Genomic DNA, 21,922 nt, shown 5'->3' with positions numbered 1-21,922 from the left:
AGTGTTTTTTTTCCCTTAAAAGAAGATGTACTCGGTAAATAATCTTGTTATCTCAAGATATTATGGGATGTTCTGTAGGGCTTCAGAACCTATAAACTTAATATATAGCAACATTTTAGAAAACAAACAAAAATTATTTCCCATGCACAAGGTTTTAACACCAGCAAATTGTTTTAATGAAAGCATAGCATATCAAGATTGGGGCAAAGGGTGGTATAAAGATTATCATTACAAATATGCAAATAGTTAATGCAATTGTATTCCATACAGCCTCCCTTCCTTACTAGCAGTTCATCTATAAAATCAGTTGTAGGATGTTTGGATCTTCCCCAAAATCTGATGTACAGGATTTTTTATGCAATTTTAAAAAAAATTAAACCATGTAGGTTATTTTTGCAAGATATCTTTAGAACAGCTTCACACTTATACATTATCAGAATGGCTCAGTACTATGTAAAATTTAATTTTAGTCAGGTTTAGGGATGGCGGACCTGTTTAGATCAGGGGATGAATATTTGATGCTTTGTGTGCCTCAGTCTTCTTGAATGCCTGACTGCATGTTCAGGAACAGTTCCAGATTTTTGGGGGGCAGGGGGAGGCTAGCTAACATTTACTGGGCTCCAACCAAGGATGTTCACCTTTTGTGAGCCCCTGCACAGATAAAGTGGAGGATCTCCCATTTTTGGTTGGAGTAAGTGAGTGGGACTTCTGCTGGACCAAAATCACTGGAAGATGCTTTACCAAGTTGCTCTTTCATGGCAGACCTCAGTGTGTCCCACCAACTGATGAAGCAGAGCATCTCAGCAGCTTGCCCACATTACGATACTTCTCTCTACAGAAGCTCAGAATTCCTCTTCGCTGTCTGTGCTCTTGAAGAGAGTTTGAAAACAGTGAAACTTATTTTCAGCTTCTCCTCTATGTAGTGTTATTTAACTCATGGATCAGGTCACAGCACACCACCCACTGGGATGTAAGGTCTTATACAGCTACTTTTTTGCTATTTTTTCCTGGCTTCTTTCCTTTCTGGTCATACGACTGTGATATCACATGGCTTTCTGTCTTGTGCTTGCAGATCAGTGCTGCCACATGAAATTTAAGGTAGGTACAAGGTTTGGAAAAGTTAAATACAACTGCCTTTTGACTTCAACCAATAGTTAAGATTTGTAAAGCCAAGATTTGTAAAAGTGTTCTTTATCCTAAAAAGGGCACAGAAAGAATAAATGAATTATTTGCAACCCCCCCCCCCCACATACACAAAGACAGAAAAAAGTGGGCAGTTCTATCAGTAAGACAACAAATATACTCGTCATGCACAGCATTATTTTCCAGATCATTGATTTCCAATGATTTTTGCTTCATTGACTTTATACTCCAAGAGACAATTTTTGCTTCATTGCATTTATACTCCAAGAGACAAGAAAATAATATGGAGCCCTTATATGGCACATCTCAAACTCTCAGACTGGTTGAAGAAAGAGCACACATGCACAGAAGTGAACCTCTCCAACTGTTGCCTAGAGAACTATAAGAATTACTTGATATCTTTTTGGGTTTCAGACCTAGAGCTTTAACACAGCTCTCCTATGCCAAATATGCTGATGAAACCTAAGAAAAATATGCGGCTGTACAATTTTCTTCCTATGGTTTCATTAATTCATTCTTGCTCTCTGCCACAAAACGTGCTTTTTTTTGCATGTCTCTTTTAATAATTTCTTCTTTGGCTGTGTGAGAAAAGATAATATTTAATAACAGGCAATTAAAAAAAAAACCAGGTAAAAGTTTTTGCCATCACTGTATTTCCTTGCCAGAAAATGTCTTTTGTTGACATGGGTAGTTTAATGAATTTCAAAGTAACTGTGCATACAACAATATTGTTGTATATATGATGTCACAGAGAGGCTGAGAAGTCTGGTCAAGACCACTGACCATTATCCCTTCCTTTTAATCCATGTCGAAACAAATGACACTGCTAGACATAGCTTTTGAGACAGCTGAAGGACAAGGGCCCAGGTGGGAAAGTAGAATAGTGGAGGTGAATAACTGGCTTTGCAGGTGATGCCACAAGAAATGTTTTGGCTTCTTGAACCATGGTCTGTGGTTTCATGAAGAGGGACTACTGGCAAGGGATAGCTCACTCCTCACAACTGTAGGGAAGAGCATTTTTGCTAGGAGATTGACAAACCTTATCAGGAGGTCTTTAAACTGAATGACCCCATGGTTAAGAATACTAAAAGAGAAAAGACTACAAGATGCAGAGGCAGAGCTTACACAGGGCGGCCTGGGGACAAACGCCCAGGGTAGCTGCCATTCACATCATATGGGAGCGAAAAATTGCCCCCAAACTTCTAGCCTCTTTTCTCCCTCTTCTCCTTTCCCCCAGCGCACGCGCTCTCTCTCTCTCTCTCTGGTACTTGCGAGACACCGGACTGGCTGAAGTGGATGGAGCTTTTTGTGCGCCACGGTCTGCAAATAAGGCACCTTCTTCCCTTGCTCTTGCCTCCTCATGCCTGCCACCTGATGTCGCCGGCTGCCTCCAACTCCCCCCCCCGCACTTATGGTCCATAGTGCGTGGTAGCGTAGGGGGCGGGGACTGTACTATAGAGAGCTTCTGTTACTCACACTTATTCTTGAGTTGCCTACAAGGATCCCCTTGAGAGGAATATAACGGGACAAACTCATTTTGGGGAAGAGAGTTGTTCTAAGTTTGTCCCCAAAATGCTATTTATAACATCCTAAAGGAGTTATATTTGTGCTGTATGGAATCCACCTCTCTTTCTCTCTCCCTTTCTATGTTTAAAGAGCACTGGAGTCTTTTAAATTCATTTTAGTCCTAACCATTTCAAAGGCTTTTTAAAGAAATAAACATTCCAAATGGATTTTTTTACAGACTGATAGTCTGTTCATCAACCTGTTTGTGGCTGTTTTGAAAGGGTTGCTTCACTGTATTACTTCCTAATGTTGCAGTACAATGCAGGTTCTCATGCATGAAAGTTCTCACACAGCCCAATGGAGTTCTATTTCCCCCTTCCTTGCCGTGATGCTTTTCTACTTGACAGGCAATTGTTTAAACAGACAGCTAAAGGAGTCACAACTAATGCATTGTAAAAAAAATTCTAGCAGTCAGTGTTTGTCTAAGCAGTCCACACTTTAGTTACCTTGATGGTTGCCCATCTGTTTGGATCAGTGGCTTTTTACCAAAGTCCAATGCAGGTGTTTGGGTTGATTGGAGCTGAATAGAACAATCATGTTGATTTGGCTTGTCTGACTTTCAGATATAATGTTTGACTATTATGCATAAAGTTCATGGCATCCCCAGACAGAATCATGTATGTTTCCTTGAGTTGGAGCTGGAGGAACAGTAGAATGAAAGTGAAATATGTCACACTCCATTTCTTATTACTGTTAACAAAATGTGACAGAGTATTATGTCCACAACCCAAGACCAACTTGAATTTAGAAGATTCCTACCAAAAGGAAACTCAATCCCCCCCTGTATCAGATTAAGGACAAGGAATTCTGAATAGTTTTGTATTGTCCACTTTGAAGATCTCCCCTGCCCTCCAACATTCTGCTACCTATATGGTGGTCTGAGGACTTGAACCATCAATGGAGTGACACTAGTACTATGGGACCTTCCAGTTTTCCCTTTTCCACTGTAGCCATGAAGCTCCCTAAAATTCTGCTCCTGGGGGTCAAGGGACCCCCTGGAACAGTGTAAAGGGACTTTGCAGTGGGAAGGAGAAACCACTAGGAACTGTCATTACACCAATGGGACAGCACCTTTAGATCCAATCCTACTCCACACTGGAGAATAGAAGATGCTCTCAAGCCAATTTTGGTACAATGAATGAAACAATAGTAATTTAGAAAAGCAAAAAACAATTATTAAAGTTTCTAAGGTAACAGTAATGGAAAAAGTTAGTTTGTAGCATCTTATTGTGTTATGTGCTGTAACGATCCAGGCTATGGAAAAACTATTAATCCAATTGGATGAACTGTTACCTAAGATGTAAACAGGAAAAAAATGAAAGGCATATTAGTTTGAGACAGAGGATGTTAATTAACACAATACATTTACTGCAAAATATTCAGGTTCTCAGATAATATGTGCAGTGTTACCTACAACCATACCTCAGATTCAAATAGCATTTTCAAGTAATGAACAACATCTGCACTGAAGTAAAAAATATGTAGTAGAAAGAGAAAGACTGGCAGATGTGAAAAGCTGTGTGAGAGAGTGCTGATCTTTCCCAAGGGAATGTTTCTTTGAGAGAGTGAATTGAAAAGAATGTAAGGGAAAGAAGTTGCAGAGACAGAAAAGCTGGATTATGACTCAGAAAACCCAGGAATCCCTTCCCAGTTCTATTAAAGGTTTTCTGTGTGACACAGAAAACAAAAACCTTTTATGTCTGACTCAATCTAACCACAACAAAACTGTAGAATTCCATTATCCTCATGCATATTTTCTAATGTTCATTTTCTCCAAATCAATACAGTATTTTCCAGTTAAGGTTCCAGATGTGGTAGTGAGGTGATAGGAAGGCACAATTTATTTAGTTATTTAGATTTCTATGTCTCCTTTCTCCTTTTGGGCTCAAGGTGGTTTCCATGTGTGCAACAAATTCACAATTTCGACATAAATACAAATTATATGATTAAAACTTAAAACAATAGATTCAAAATTCCTATAACAGATGGTGGTACCAATTTCCAAAGGGGATGTTAATCATGAGGAGGTCATCTGTGAGGGCAACCAGGGTTGTCTCTGTCCCATGTCCAGCATGAAAACTGGACTGAAACAGATCTAGGACTTATGCAGCTCCAGGAATGCCTGAAAATGTTCTGCTGCCTCCTCTTAAGTTCCTTGTGCATAAAGGAGGGCGAGACCACTGGGCAGTGGCAGGAAGGATTTCTGGGAGCCAAAGATAGTTTCTTTAAGAGCAACCCTTATCACAGTCTCTTTCAAGCCCTCAGGGAAGGTCCTGGCATGAAGGGACAAGTTGTTAATGTTTTCTAAGTGGACCTGTACTGTGTCTCCACTGGCTTTCACCAGCAGGATAGGAATGGGTCCAAGAGGCATGTGGTAAACTTCAAAGCCATCAGGATCCTGTCAACAACATCGATGGTTGAACTGGTCCGACATAGGACCTGAAGATGGCTAAGGGCCTTTACGGCATTTAAATTGGAAGGGAAGTCCTCGTGGAATGATAGGATTTTGTCCACAAAAAAGCTTGCAAAAGCCTCACAGCTAATGGCTGAATTTCTAGTAAATTTGGGGCTTCTCTGACAGAGCTGTCAATGATTGGATTATTCCAAACAATTGCACTGGGCTAGAGCTTGAAAATCTGATGCTGGCTGTGAAGTATTCTTTCTTCGCAAATTTCACTGCCATCTCATAGGCTTTCATAAGCATTCCATAAGATATTCTTACCACTTCATCACAAGTTCGTTTGCCAAACTTGCTTCAGTCATCTCAATTCCCACTTTTTCCTCCTCAATTTTCTGGTATACAAGGGGTTCTGGTATACCAGAGGGCGTTTCTGTACCAAGAGTCTCAACTTACTTGAATCTCACTGTGCACATCTGAACTCATAAATATCAGGGCCAACCAAGGCAAAGTTATGTGTACCAAAAGTTACACCTGAACAGTTCACAGTTCCATCCTGTGATTATGGCTGGACTGGGCTACTGCTCTGTTGACCAGACTAGAAAATGAGACCTAGCTAGACAGAGGCTTCATACTAACAGGCAGTTTCAGGAGACAATGTTGCACACTCGTATGATCCTTCACATCTGCCAAGGTCTCTGAAGAATAAGGACACACTGTCCAGGTAATCACTGGACCAGCTTCAGATCATGAAATTTCTTGTTTAACTCTAATGGTGCTACCCTGAGATGACTTTCACTTATAGATGTGTAAAACTGTAAATATTTTTCAAGCTACTTTCCCTGGAGTAACAGGAAAGATAAAACTGAGTGACAATCATGCCGTGAGGAAAGACTGTTGAAGGATAGCAAATAGCCTAATGTAATATATATATGAAAACCCCTCAAGGTTGAATTCCTAACTGCTGTTTTATTCACGCATGTTGACACTAATCACCTCATTATATTCTATACAAGACTGATGCAATAGCGTGAAAAAGAAATAATGATTTGGATCCTGTGAACCATGAGCACCTTCTTTTTCTTGAAACAGTCCATAGCAACCTCCAAAGGATTAAAAAAAACCCCACTGGACATGTAGAAGGAGGGCAATAAACCGACAGGAACTGAACCAAAATTGCCATTGTTCCTTCTTAAATCAGCAAGGATTCTGGAGGCTTCTTTGTCACAAGAGGAAGTAATATACCCTAGTTCCCCCTTCTCAGTGCAAGTCTTAGGGCTGGTGGCTTTTTGTTCAAGGGCTTCCCTGTGGCATAGCAATGCCTTTTTGGGAAGCTCAGATGGCTGCTTTCAGAAGGAAAAGGTGGGGAAGTTCCACTTTGTGCTTTTGGTTCCCAGTGACTACTTTTGTATCCTCTGGAGTCTTGAGTTATTAAAACAACAGATGCCCAGTCATTTGCACATTGAAGGCATGTACAGAAGAGCAGAATCATGTCTTCTGACCCTCTTCTTATTATCTATATGTTCATTGGAACGTCTGTACAACTCCCTATATACCCATAAGTGCGCTCATAGTCTGTGTGCTGACCAGGAATGAGTTGGAATGCAGTGAATGGGATTTGATACCAATTCTGCCTCACTTTAGAATACATTTTGTGTAGGGTTTCTCAACGACCCCCCCCCCCCACTTCTGCCCTTGGCATCCCATGTCCTCCAGCAGAAACACCAACGTCCTTTCATTGGAACTGTCTGACTTTTGCTGTATACATATATGCATAACGTCTTTTTGCCTATTCCACGACTTATCAAGAGTTCAGAATCTTCAGGCAATTGTCATCTCTCACATTGAAATTTCTATTCCCATTATAGTCCTCCCGAGACTTTCAGCTGAAATAAGGCCAACGCTAACATTTATAACAGGTGTGCTTTCTCTTTCAACTTTGAAAAGTTTCAGCTGAACCCTTTTGATTTTAATGAAATGTTTTATTTTTTTTCCAGAAAGAGGAAATGAACTCCTAAAAACCAAATTAAAATTCAATAAGATATTGGCAACCCAAAACCCTTAAAGGGGTATAAATTCAGAATAAAGTGTGCAATTCTGTACATATAAAGTCAATGGGGACTTCTCTACTGATTTAAAGGAAGTAAGTATATTGTCCTGAAACAGTACTCCTAACTCACCTGTTTGAGATGATTTTCAAAACCCTTGCCAGAAGTTCCTACTTTTTTTACTTCAAGATGGTTGCCAAAACAGCAAAGTGGCATTAACACAAAAAAAGTTATCAGGGCGTTGTGAATGCTCAAGAAGCAGAGTAACAGTTGGGCCCCCTTTCCACTAACCCCATCTAGTAGTTCTTCCATACCCTGAGCACTACCAATTTGTCTTAACTCTGCTCCACTCCTCAGAGGCATATCTAGAGGGGCAGCCAGGACATGCTTTCTAGGTGCAGTTTGAAGGGGGTGCCCTTAGCTGCCTCACTCTCTCCCTGCCAAGAACTCTGATCTGCCCCAAACGGGTTTAGATTTAAATTGTGGGCTCCACTTCTAAAATCCACATGGACTTCAGAGGTGGAGACTGCAGTTTAAAGCTGGACTCAGGCAGGCCAAGTGCAGCACTGGTTCTTATAGTGCTAGCTTTCCTCTGAAGCTCTGCCTTCTCAATCATGAGGACTTCAGAGGTGGAGCCATAAAACTGGACCCGGCCAGGCCATGCCTGCAGTTCAACTCTGGTCTTGGCCTAGCCAGGTCCAATTTTAAACTGGGGACACTGCCTCTCAAGTCCACATGGCAGTTTAACATTGAACCTGGCCAGACTACAAGGGAGGGAGAGGAATTTTCAGTGCTTGCTCTAGGTGCTGTTTTCCATAGATACACCTCTGCCACCCCTCTTAGCTGTACCCTGCCTTTAGTCATAGGTTCTATAAAATGAATGGGAAATAAAAATAAATGATGTGTGAATCACTGATTGTATAGGGAAACTGATGAAGAAATATAACCTGATGAAGAAATATAACAAAGACTTTATGATAGGAACATTGAATCAAAAATGGGAGAAGGAAGGTTTTCTGGACACTGGGAAAACTGAAAATTTAATAGACAGTTGTAAAAATATAAAGATTGAGAAATATATGGAGTTGGAAAGAAAAGTGATATTGAAATGGTATAGAACACCAAAACAACTAGCATACATGATTAAAGGACTTAGTCCTAAATGCTGGCACTGCGGAGACCAGGAGGCATATTATAGCCATATGTGGATGGAATGTATAGAAGTGAAAAAAATTTGGACAACCGTAATGTTATATATCGAGAAACTGGTGAAGATTAATATTGGGATAAATAATGATTTAATGTTCATGGGTGTAATGGAGGATAGAAGGGTAGATAAAAATATAGCTATATGTATAAAATAAAGATCAAAGCAGCACATGCAACAATAGCTTTAGGCTGGAAAGAAAAGAAAAAATGGACAACCGAGAAATGGTTGGAATATATCTGGGAACAAGTAACACTGGACATTTTCGATATAATAACAAAAAATAAACTGTGGCAAGATAAACAGGCCGAAATTTTGAAGATATGGACAATATATGCGGACTGGATGAAAGAAGCTGGAATCAATGAGGAGATATGGGAGAAGAGATTACAAAGAATGAACTTACTGCTGTTTGTTTGATAAAACTATGAAAAAAATACAGGGGGGAGGGGGAAAAGGGGAAAATGTATTGTTTGAAAAAGAATGAAGAAGAGTATTAATATAAAATGGAATATTCAAATGATACAATAATTTTTTTTAAAAAAAGAAATATAACCTCGAAACAATCTACAGACTCACTAAGAAAATTCAAAAACTGCTATGTTCAGCAAAGGATAAGAGGGATCCCCTAGCTTCTGCAGGAGTCCACCACATACCGTGCAGCTGTGGACAAGTCTACATAGGGACCACCAACCACAGCGCCCAGACACGAATCAAAGAACATGAAAGGAACTACAGACTAATTCAGCCGGAAAAATCAGCAATAGCAGAACAAATGATAAATCAAGGTGGGCACAGAATATTATTTGAAAACACAGAAATTCTGGACCACTCAGACAACCACTATGTCAACTATGCAGAGAAGCCATTGAAATCCACAAGCACATGGACAATTTCAATAGATAGGAAGAAACCATGAAATGAACAAAATTTGGCCACCAGTACTGAAAAACACTAGAATCAAGACAGTGACTAATGAACACCAGACAAAGGATGTCTCAAAGGAATAAGCAGTCAAAGGGCTAGTGAACACCACCCAGAACACCACCCACCACTCTAGGCAGTAAGCAATCAAAGGGATCAAAAGGCCAGGTCTGCTACAATGCAGGTGCCCTCACTAATTGATTATGCTATCTTCATGGTTACTTACATGTTAAATGGGTGGATCCCACCCAACACATGCAAATCAAGCTTGCTAACTCTTTACACTTGTTAATAGGCAAATGGCTTTTTCTCCCACCCTGGACATTCCACAGGTATATATACTCCACTTGCTTTACTACCATCAGACCCTCTGAAGATGCCAGCCACAGATGTAGGTGAAACGTCAGGAGAAAATGCTACTAGAACACGGCCATACAGCCTGGAAACCACACAACATCCAGTCCCAAGAGAATTACAACAGCATTACAGAGAGTGAACAGGTAGAAGAAGCTGATTAGAAGGCATTCCTTCCAGGCAGTCATCAATTACCAAAGCAAGTTTTTCTGTTTTTGCCAATCTTTATAGCTACCGTGGATGGAAAATGAAAACAAACACAGGCAAAGAGAATTTAGCACAAAGTGATGTGTGCAGAATTGGTATTCATAAGACACTTCTGGAGAATCAGCTCACAGCAAATTAATCGACCATCTCCTGGTGTTCCACTTAGCTTTTTTTTTAATTACAGATGGGGAACAATATTTCCTTCTGCAATAATACAAAGTCATTTCCATTATGCACATAGGCCTGACGAAAACAGCAAATATCACACACTGCACGATTTCTTTCCTTATGGCTGGCTTATAACGGAGAAGTCAAAATGTCACTGAATTAAAAAAACACATACCTTCTTTCTGCTTTATCTTCTGTGATAAGAAAACCAATATTTCAGCAGAATAGCTCAAAAATGCAATCAACAAGGAGCCAGGGATTCCATCACATTTAGCTCAAGGGAAAACCTTTTCTCCTTGAGTTACTTAATCGGTTGGAAAATCATCCATTTCAAAGGTGCAATTTCTTAACTCCTATCATCCTAAACATACCTTTAAAGGGACATTTCCAGGTATGATGTTAATTACATTGTGGGGAAATGTTTGAAGAATAGAATTCCAAGACCACTGAGTAATGCATTGCGAGGACAGCACGGTTAAAGCAATGTTATGCACATGCTTTGAGATGCACGTACCACATCATTGCTTTTTTTTCTTTCTTTGATGGCATACAATAGTCTACAGATCTACTGTGCACTAGTGCCTCTCAAATATGGTCAGAAGGCCAGGGGAAGGGTTTTAAACAGTATTATTGTAGCTTGTGGATTTAATGGGGGCCCAAATGGAGCAGAATAATAAAAATGTGCAACATCTGCATTAACTAGCTAATAAAATGCTCTTGAAAACAAGCTCCTTGTCTCTTGAAGAAAAGTGGGGCAATTTAAGCTGCAGAATTAAGGTGGTAATTTCCCAGTGTCAAAAACAGTTTTGCAGACTTCATGAGCTCTTTAATGTTTGCCTGTAGTAAGCAGCTCATTGCATTTTAATTCTGGATTATTAATAGACAGAGGGCATGATTCAGTTCATTTGAGTGTTTGACACACGGTTTGATTCACAGGCTTTTCATGCTTATCTCCCAGACTCACAGGTGCTGCTCCACATAGAGCCTCTGAGACTAGCTTCTGATTAAGAACCTCTCGGAGAGCTACTGACTGGATTGTTTTTGTTTTTAATTAGCTCATTCAGAATATTCCATACCATCCTCAATCACTGCAAAGTCTTCTTTTATCCTAATCTAAGGTGGGCCATAGTCAATGACACACATAAGCAGTTGGTCAGCAACGGAGACAGGGCTTCCACATATAGTCACTGAAAGACATACAATTCTTCCGGATGGAATGTTTAGCACAGGCAAACCCTCTGAATCCAGAACCAGTGAACTGGAATGTTTGTATGGAACTGTGCCAACAGAAAATTATTGATTGTTCTGCTTTATTTATTTTATTTTATTCCATTTTTAGACCGCCCTCCCCTGAAGGGCTCAGGGCGGTGTACATCCATTTCAGATAATGATAAATAACAGTAAAAACAACCGAATAACAATTTAAATTCACAGTTCAACAATTCCCTATAACTGATGGCGACTTATCCAAACCCCACTCCCGCCCACAGGAGACCTAGGTGGTATGAGGGTCTGATGGTCACCCCGGCTGGCCAAAAGCCTGTTGGAACAGGTCTGTTTTGCAGGCCCTGTGGAAGCTCTGTAGGTTCCACAGGCCCCTGGTCTCCTTAGGGAGCCTGTTCCACCGGGTAGGGGCCAGGGAAGTAAAGGCAGCCGGATCTTTTTTTAGGATAATAAAGATGTAAAGAATTATTTTGGGTGCAATATGAAAATAATCAGTTGATATTCATGGGAAAATAGGAAAGATCTGGATTTAGGTACTGGACTTTCTATTACTTGGGGTATGCACTTTATTTGGTTCATTTTCTAGAAGAGTTATTTATATTTGCATTTTCCCCTAAAGGAAGGAAGGCATGATAATGCTTTGTTGCAATTCACACTTAAAATGAAAAAAGCTTACTTGCTTAAGTTTCTTCAGATCTTCATCGAGTTCCAAGTTGTCCAAAATAACAGCAACAAACAAACTCAGCAGAATCTACACAAGAATGAAAAAAAATATTGATTACTGACAACAAAAGCATTTCCTTATGGGAGTTAATGATTATCTGGCCAGTGGATTGGGCTACATCAGTGCAATAAAATGATAAACTTAAAATACATTTTGTCCCGCCTCTAACCTATGCTTGATATGAATTCTTAAATACATATGAAAAATAACAGGTGTTCTATTCTTCCCCAGGTGAGCACATGTGGAAAGCACAGATTTCTTGTTTCTCTAGTATTTTTAGTGCATGCACATGGTGTCAGGCCGCGCCATTATCGGCCTGCCAGAGTGCACGTCTCCAGACCAGCAATAGCTGGGCATGCCATCTCCGCTGCCCCAAGGCCATGGAGCCTCTTTCCTTTGTTTGCATGTAACTAGTTCAATAGAGCTTACCGAGTACTTCTTATCTTTCTTTCACAGGGAGTAACTCGCCTTTTCCAAAACAAGGAATCTGTAGTACCGTCTTTCTGTCTTTCTCGTGCTGATATTGGGGGAATGCAAAGGTGGGGGCTTTATGGGTTGAACCAAACTGTAACCTTAAGGTATATACTGGGGCCAGGGAGTTTGAATCTCAGATTCAGCTACCTGGCCGTTGGGCTGACACAGTTCTGATTAAAGCTCTTGAACCTTTCCTGAGTCTTGTCATTGACTGGAGTACCAGACCCTTATACATGGGCAGATTCAAATACATGACAAACCATTCCAGTGAAATGCCATTTCATGTGAAGCACTCCACTCCATTCAGTTAACTTGCATGTACAGTTTTGCATAACTTGATGGAACATAGGGAGAACCCGGTTCACATCCTCACTCTGTCATGGAAGCTTGTTGAGCATCTGTGGGCCAGTCATGAACTCTAATCTCAGTCAATCTCACCAGGTTGTTATGCGAGTAAAATGGAAGACAGACAACAGTGTAAGTCAAAGGAAGAAAGGGTCCCCATCAGGAAGAAATGCAGGATATAAATGCAGTAGACAAACTATGCTGGCATAGCATTTGAAGAAGGAGAAGAGTTTGGATTTATACCGTACCTTTCTCTCCTGAAGGAGACTCAAAGGGGCTTACAAACTCTTTACTCTTCCTCTTCCTGCACCAGACACCTTGTGAGGTAGGTGGGACTGAGAGTGTTCTGAAGAACTGTGACTAGCCCAAGGTCACCCAGCAGAAATGCAGGAGTGCGGAAACGCATCTGGGTCACCAGATAAGAGTCTGCTGCTCATGCGGAGGAGTGGGGAACCAAACCCAGTTCTCCAGATAGAATCCACTTCCTTTTAATCACTAAACCACACTGGCTCTTGCTGGGGTAGGAAAGGAGAAACATGGTTCCCACGAGCCCTACGTAGATTTGTCCAAGTACAGAAGGATCATAACCTTCTTAGCACGAATTGGGAGCTGCTGCTCAAATGGTTGCTCTTGAGATCAAAACAGAGGGACTGGATGGGGGATGTATTCCACTGGTGTGTGCAAGAACTGAATTTCTGAGCAGTGCACTGAATTTCTATCTATAGTCTTCCAAGAAGTTCCACAATGGATTCCTTCCCAGCACTCTGCCACCTCTTTGACAACATCTTCCCATTCAACCACAGTTCAGGTCTTCAGTTCTACCACACAAGCAAAGCAGAAACATTGACAATGGCATTGCTATAGCCAGGAACCCGGGACCTTCAGTTGTGCTTTCAAAAAATGTTGGGAGTGGGCAACCTTCTTTCGAATAAAGTATTCCTTTGAATTTTAGTAAATGGGTTTATTCTCAGAACTAATAACAACTGTGCAAAACTTTGCAAAAACTCATCTCAGACTTTGTTCCAACTTCTTCTCTGAGTATAACCATAATTCAAAGTTGATTTTGAAACAATCAAGAATTTTTGCAGTACCTTGTGGTTTAATCTGTGATTAGCTCCATTCTCTTTAGCTGAGAATGATAGACACACAATGAAAGTTTTTACAGCATGTCAAAAACAAATCTAAAGCACTGTCACAAAAGAACATTTAAATATCAACTACCTTATTTGTTTAACTTCCTTCATTCCCTTTTGGATTTTAATAACAGACTTTGTTCCTAATTTTTTTTTCAAGCCTGAATTCTGTTCCAGCTTCTGTTGTGAAAGCTATTCATTTCTCTCTTCACAGACTCCGTTTCCAAGCACACAGAATTAGCCCTTCTGAGCCCTACCCTTCCTTCTCATTCTGAGCACTGGAACTTGTCATTTTCTGCAACATTTGTCTGATCTTTTATCCACTTATCACTGTTACTGCCTATTCTTAGGGCTTTGTACAGGCCAACATTTTTGGGGTGGGGGGGCTCAAAGCAATGGGAGCTGTACTCCCCATAATGCAATGGGGGAATTAGTCTCATTTCAGCAGTGGTCAGGATCATCATGCAAAAAATGAAGGATGAGATATCTCTCTACAGCTGGCACAGTATTGCAGTGTATAGGGTAGAGGTTTATTCTCCAGAGCAGAACAGAACATAATAATAAAATAAGGAACAGATCTCAAAACGATGGAACTTTTCTACTGGGTGTCTTTGAGCCATCACATTGCAGCAGCCTTATGGCCTGGCAAGGGACATTCAAAGCAAGTGAGAATCAGAGGTGGTTTGGCATAGCTTGCCTCTGTAAGAACATCCTTGGTGGTCTTCCATCCAAGTACCAACTCTGCTTAGCATACGAGATCTGCAGAGATCGAGCTACATCACCTGCCTTCCCTTCTTTCCACATGGTAGCCTTGCATTATTTTTTTCAAGTTATGACCTAGAGTGGGAATCCCCAATCTTACTGAGCCTATAGGCATTCTTGGGATTTTGAGGATATGGGATAGGCGCCATCACAAAATGGCTGTCACAAGGGGCTTGGGTCAAACACAAAATGTTAGGAAAGTGTAAGTCAAGCAACCTCCTATGACAGTCTCTTCATGGGTGTTTGCTGTAGTGCTTTCCACTTCTGAAAAGTGAAGGAAAGCCAGGACTGGCTTTTTACATTAGAGAAGAGATGTTTTGCTGAAAAATAAAATACAGTGGAACTTCGGTTTTCATTGGTGATTCGTCCGAAAAGAATCGATGAAAACCAAAACTGATGAAAACTGATGAAAACTTTTCCATAGGAATCAATGTAAATCCAATTAATCCATTCTAGGCACTCCAAAAAACATACCAAAAACGGTGAATAAACATAGTGTTTAATGCTGAAAACAGTAACAAACAGTAACAAACAATAACACTAGGACCAGCTTCAGAGCCAGTGGACCAATGTCGCACCAGAAAGCTGTCCAAAGAGGTCTGTTTCTGACGCCTCTTTAAATGGGGCAAGATATTGTCATTAAAGAAGTTGCAGACAGGGCCTGCAACACCTTTGTCCGGGTGATTTTTCTCCACAAACCCCTGCACCTTACTGCAAATAGATGAAAACTGAGGCAAATCGCTGAAAACCAAGACAAATTTTTCACTGAAAAAATCGATGAAAACTGAAACTGATGAAAACCGAAGGCAATGAAAACTGAGGTTCCACTATAGGCACTTGGAAACCCACCAGCAGGATCTGAGGATCACTCATGAGAATACAGCTGAGCAGTAATGGTTTCCCAAACTGATATAAAATAAATAAAACATTTAAAAATATCAAAACAGTTCAACATAAGCACCCACACCAGAGATAACTGTTGTGAAATATATAGTGCTTGGTTCCTGTAAGAAATACATTTCCTGCCTTTCCACTTGACAAAGCCCTCAAAGTCATCTATAGATACTATAAAACAAGTCCGTAATTCCTCTTTCTAATAAGGCAAGATAAACAATGACCTAAGTGTAGAAGCATGTAAAACCTGTAGAAAACATGTAGGAGCAGTAAAACCTAATTGCTATTAAAGGGCATCTAAAAGACGGTAATGCAAAGCTGTCCTTGTGAGGGAATTCCAGATCAAAATTTCTCTCACTGGCGGCTATCTGACATACTGCAGAAGACGGTGAAGCTTGAGAAGGATCTCAAGCAGGTTATCTCAACTGTCTGGCAGCCTCTTTTGCAAGGAGATGGTTCTATTCTGTCCCCCAAGCAAAATTGTTTCTGGTGCCCTGTGCCTGGCCAGAACACAGTGGGAGAGTCACAAGCAAGGTTTAACAGTTCAAACAAAAGGTTTAATATTTAGAAGAATGGAGACCCTAACTCCTCCCAGGGTCTGCCCAAAATAAAGTACTTGCTTGACTGGACAGTAGAAGTTGTAGACCTTTGTTCTTTCTTTGACTGCTTCCAGAAAAGTCCACTTCTTTAAGTTCCTTGAGTCTTTATCAGGCTACTATTCTCTGTAAACCTCAACTTTGTGCTCTCAGTACACCTTTGACGTGGCAAAATGCTGCTGCCTCCTGATTCCCTAGGCACATGTACTGAACTGAACTGAACTGAACAGGGGCATTGCTGAGAGAGAACAAAAAGACTGCCTCTTGGGAAACTTCTTAAAGGGACAGGGGCTAACTAAAATTCCCTCCCTTTGAAGATTATACAGAGGACTAAACCCATGCTATCTATGGGAAACTGATACTTAACAATGAAAATAATAAAGGCTTCTGTGGGGGCATGACAGGTGCTCTAATGTATCTCCTTATTCTATACCATTCAAAACATTTCAGGTTAGAAGAAGGACTTTGAAATAAGCTCCAAAACAGATTGCATTGAAGAATCATGTTCCCCATGGCAAGACCCCCATCTGGCTTCCAAATTCTGAACCATATGAAGTTTCTGAGTAGTTTTCATTGGCAGTTCATATTACAGCACATCGCAGTAATTGAAGGATCATGTTATGCTACCAGACTATGAAAATCTGTGGTAAGATCAAACTTTTCCCAAAGAGGGACTCAGCTGTAACACCAAATGAAAATGGATGCAGTTTCTGAGTCCACTATCAAAGCTGACTTTAGAGGCTCCTTTGAGGTGTGAACTTGGGCCTTTCTGCACAGCACAAATAAAACATCTTGCAGATGTCTTAAAAATAATAGTTTGGGCTTTTTTTTTGGTCCACATAGCATGAACAAAAAAGGCATTGCCAGGGAAGGCGGTTCTTTTCCCCGCCTCCCCCTCACTAGCGTTCATTTCCATTTTCACTGCAGCTAATGCCCACCATTTTCTCCTGCTTGTGATTTGTGGCACCCGCCATTTGGTAAAGGTTTTCTTTGGAGGTTTCCTCTGCTCGCAACTCATCCATCTGCAATTTCATTATATAAAGTACATGAATAAAGTTAGTTTGGACTGGGGATCCAGCGCACATGTTGTTTTTCCTTTATGTTGTTTTGAGGGAGGTGTCTTTGAAGCTATGATGATACAATATGAGAATCGGCAATATGTGCATATTTCAAATCATCGTAGCTTGGAAGACACCACTCTCAAAACAAAAAAGGAAAAACAAAAAACCCCCCACATGTACAGGATTGCCAGTCCAAACTAACTTTATTCGTATACTTTGTGCAGTGAAATCGTGGGTGGATGAGATGCAAGAAGAGGAAATCTCCAAGGGGAAATCTTCACCAAATGGCAGGCAGCAGAGAGAATCACAAGCAGGGGGAAATGGTAGATATAAGTTGTGGCAAAAGCCGAAGTAAGAGTTAGAATTGGGGCAGGACAAATAAAACACATCCTGCTTTTTGCAAAGCAAGAAGGAAATGCTTTCTAGCAGTGGTAAGGAAAAAAGATTGCTAGCTTAATGAGGCAGTGTGTACCTCCAAGAAGAAAGGTCCAGGAAGCAGAAAGGGACCCTTGAAAGAATGACAACTTCACTATTTTGTCTTCTGCTACTAGATGATTCCATCCATCTCTAGCAACATGGAGAAATCTGGATTTAACAGGCATATCTCCTGAAGCACTAAGGAAACACTTTAAAAAGTGTTCTGCCAGTTAGACAAGTGTAAAAGAAAAAAAACCCCTCATGTTTAGCATACCCTGGAAAGATGCCTATTTATTGTCCAACAAGGAACAAATCACAGAGTGACTGAAACCCAACAAAAGGAATAAAGCAGCCTTAAACAAAACCTTTTTTCATACACCGTATTAATTGTTAGTTAGTTTGTTCTGTTAGTGGGCATGCTGTAACGTAATGGCATTTCCCATGCGTTCATTTGGGCATCATACAACAGAAAAGCATTGTAATACATTCTAATTAGTCATTGATGTCCTGAAGCTTTTTATGTGTCAGCCTTCAATTTAATTACAGTTATGGGGAGAATGCAATCAAGTGCAGAGCGTCTCTACATGATGTGTAAGTTCCCTCTACACTCTGATCCCTAACCAAGAGGAATGCTCCTGGTGGTTAACAACGATAATATTAGCTAATGAGAAATACAGCTGGCCTTGTTTAAACCTCATTGTTATGCTGCAACTAACACTGGGCCACCATAAGCCTCAGAACTGAAGTCTAGATCTACATCAGCAAATTCTCTGATCCAACTCATAGACAGAAGCAGACCTTCATGGGCAAAAAGGTTCTATCATTTTCCCTTATTAGATTCCTACATAGTGAACCTAAGTGATGTATGCAGCTCCAGTTGCTTCATTTGTTTATAGCACAGTCCTAATTACCATCAACCCAAAGACACACATTTTAATCCATGCTTGGCATGGGACTTTCACCTCAGTGAGGTCTGCCACTTACCTGTTCCTCTGGCAATGGTCATTTCAAGGTAGCAACCAAAAGCTCTACCTGGCAAGGAACTTGCTCATATTCCTGGAAAAAATTGGCAGGTGCCACATTAGGCAGCCATGCTCAGAAGAGCAACAGGTGGAATGTCAAAGAGCCACATGGGGCTCCTGAGCCCCAAAACTGGTTTATAAGCTTGTGTCTACTCGAGTCCTTAGCTCCTCCTCTCCATCCCTGGATTTTAGAGGACTGTCAAGAATGCACAGTTTTGTTCCTCTTGTATATTTTTATGTATTGGAGCAATTTTTTTTTACCATTTTACCACTCCAGCAAACAGGCAATCTGCACTACCAAACTACATGCTTAGAGCCAATATTCTTTGTTGGCAGCATTATATGCATAGCAGCTGGCGAGATTCTCAAAATCAAGGCCAGTGAACAAAGACTGGCAAGTCAGAATAGAACTAGATTTTTTAAAATTGGCAAATGAAATTCATTCCCTCCTAATATAATGGAGATGTGAAGAGAGAAACCTGCAGAGGAAGACCATTAAAATGGAGGGATAATTCACAGACACGATGGTTGATTTTTTCCCTATGATTTCTCCCCTCAGACTTAGCAACTTTTCCTTTAGCTGGACTCACTTGCTGTTTTGGATCCTGAATGGGCTCCAGTAATAAACTAATAAATAATGATTTAAAATAAAATAATTAAAAATAGCCTGGGTGGATTACAGGAGAGAATGGTTAAGATCTCTTTCTCTCCACCATGCTGATTCTTCTTGGCAAGTTTCTGTCCCTTGCACTAGTATAACAAGGGAAATATGGTGTTGAGAAACATGCTAATAGAACCTTATGGGAACCAATATGAGAAATATTTTGAGAGTACAAACATCAGAATATTGAGCAGAAGTGTTGATAGGATATAGCATGCCACTTACCAGAGTAGCAAAAAGGTGATAAAGTATGAAGTAAATAGCAACAACAGGTGCCCACATATGCCCTACAGCGTTAAGAGTTTGATCCATGACATCTACCCATCCTTCCTGAGTAAGGATTTGGAACATTGACATAAATGCCTAAAAGACAACCAAACACACAGTATAATTAGTTGTGTTACAGCAAAACGGGTGAGTAACATATAATCAGTATTTGCGCGGGTGACAACTTTGTTGGTCAAAATAATGATGGGCCTTGGGTTTCTCTATGCCTATCTACGAGCCTATCTTGCACTCTTAAAAAACTTCAGCGTCTATCAATTACAATTATTTTGTGGGGGAGCTACTCTGATGTTTTTTCAAAAAGATCACGTCGTTTATATTCATTCTTCCAGAATCTACCCTGATTTTATGTTCATGCTAATCTAGGGCTGAATGGCAGAACTGGCTGAGTCTCTCAACTGTAAGAACAACACTGCCCTGGAGAAGTCAGTTACATTTTGAATGTCATCTTGAAGAACTTTAATCCTTCTAGCAGAGCTAGATTCAAGACCAGTATCACCTGACCAACAAGATTTTCAGGATATGAGCTTTCAAGAGTCAAACCTCCCTTTGCCAGATATTGGATGAGTCAAAACTCCCACAGAAAAGTATCTAATGAAGGGAGCTTTGATTCTCAAAGGCTTATCCCCCCCCCAATCTTGTTGATCTCTAAGGTGATATTGGACTGAAATACAGCTCTTCTACGGTATACCAACTGTAGACTACCCTCTGAAACCATCTTTCCAGCAATGCTTCAAAAATCCTTTTATGCAACCAAAGGAGAAGGAAAAGCTTTGAAACTAAGTTGCCGGACGAACTCTTCCTGTCATACCACTCATGGAACAGACTAAAACCTAGAGTCTAATTGAAGAGTTTTTAGTTTATCTTCATCTGGAGTGACATACAGTGAAATTCAGTCACATCAAGCCTGGTTTCTCATCCAAAAATGAATTCTAATTCAGTCACATCAAGCCTGGTTTCTCATCCAAAAATGAATTCTGGAAGATCCAAAATATGTATTTTTAAAAAATATGAATCATCTTCCATTTTCTTTATAGATAACATTGACTAAAAGGCAAAATGATAATGGTGAGGATCCAGTTGGGGGAAGGCTAATTTGGGTCAGAACTTTGCTAGTAATAAAGGGGAGACTCTCTACCCTCTTGCTGTTAGTATCATCAAAACTGGTCCTCCCCTTCTTGGGCTATTAGGCGCATTAGAGAAAAAGTCAAAACAAAGTGTTTTGTCTTATTATGGTATTTATACCAGCCTGTATCCTATTTCTGATCAAGGAGGACTATAGGATAGAATGTTAACTCCTCCCCTTCCTCAGAACTGCAGACTCAATTCATATCGGGAGGCCCTGTGAATACTTGGTGAGACTGAACTACTCAATGGGGAGACCATGTATAATCTGCCTTGGTCCTGCATCTGAAAAAGATCCCAAGCAATAATTACATGCTTCTTAAGCATTCTTTCTGAGGAACGAACAACTTATATTCATTTTCTTCAATGAGAGCTGTCCACATGGTCATTCATTGTATGCTACTTGCTGATTTCCCCCAACACTGTCAACCTGTGGACATCAACCTGTGAGCATCTGCTAGTCAAACGGTTGATATCTGGATAAGTATGCACGTTTATAGTTACTAAAATATAGTATACATTTGGTGTCACATTAGCAGATAAACAAATCAGAGCACTCAGAATAGCTTGCCATAGTCCAAAGAGATTTTTGTGCATAGTCATGAGAACAAAGAAGCACATCAACAACCCTGCTGGATCCAATGGTCTTGCATCCTGTTTCACACAGTGGCCAGCCAATTATTTTAGAGGGCCAACAAACAAGACACAGAGGCCAAGGCCTCCTGTGTGATGTTGCCTCCCAGCACCACTATTTAGGGGATACAAAGGTTCTCTTTAGTCATCTGGATAGTAGTCATGGAAGGACCAGTCCTTCAATAATCAGTTTAATCCCCTTTCAAAGCAATCTATGCTAGTGACTGTCGCTATGTGGTACAGGCAGTGATTTCCACAGTTTAATTAGCTGTAAAGAAGTACTTCTGTTTATTGGGCCTGCATTTATCACCCAACAATTTCATTGGGTGTCCCAGAGTGTTATGGGAGAGGGAGAAGTTTGTTCTGCTTTCTCTCAGTACCACTCTTTACAGCTACACTATTTTGGTCCTTACCAAACATTACCAAACATTAGCTTTAACATTTACTTTTATCAATAAAATTAGCAACCATTACCTTTTGGACCACCTCAATCAATAGCATGTTTCATTAAAAGGCAAGGGTTTTCAAAAACAATACTTACCTGTTCAGTG

General features: G+C 40.4%; 1 protein-coding gene across 2 annotated transcripts in view; it reads right to left on the bottom strand.

The window, feature by feature from the left end:
* NALCN (sodium leak channel, non-selective) overlaps positions 1 to 21,922 on the bottom strand; it is a 286,369-nt gene that overhangs the window by 89,219 nt on the left and 175,228 nt on the right. For both annotated transcript variants that reach the window (XM_048493957.1, XM_048493958.1), the window contains 2 exons: positions 19,554 to 19,691; positions 11,916 to 11,990 (listed from right to left, as the gene is read on the bottom strand). In XM_048493957.1, coding sequence (XP_048349914.1) covers positions 11,916 to 11,990; positions 19,554 to 19,691 — 213 coding nt within the window. The remainder of the gene's footprint in view (positions 1 to 11,915; positions 11,991 to 19,553; positions 19,692 to 21,922) is intronic.

Source organism: Sphaerodactylus townsendi, linkage group LG04, assembly GCF_021028975.2.
Source record: "Sphaerodactylus townsendi isolate TG3544 linkage group LG04, MPM_Stown_v2.3, whole genome shotgun sequence".
NCBI lineage: Eukaryota > Metazoa > Chordata > Lepidosauria > Squamata > Sphaerodactylidae > Sphaerodactylus > Sphaerodactylus townsendi.
This window is presented reverse-complemented; position numbering and strand designations above follow the sequence as displayed.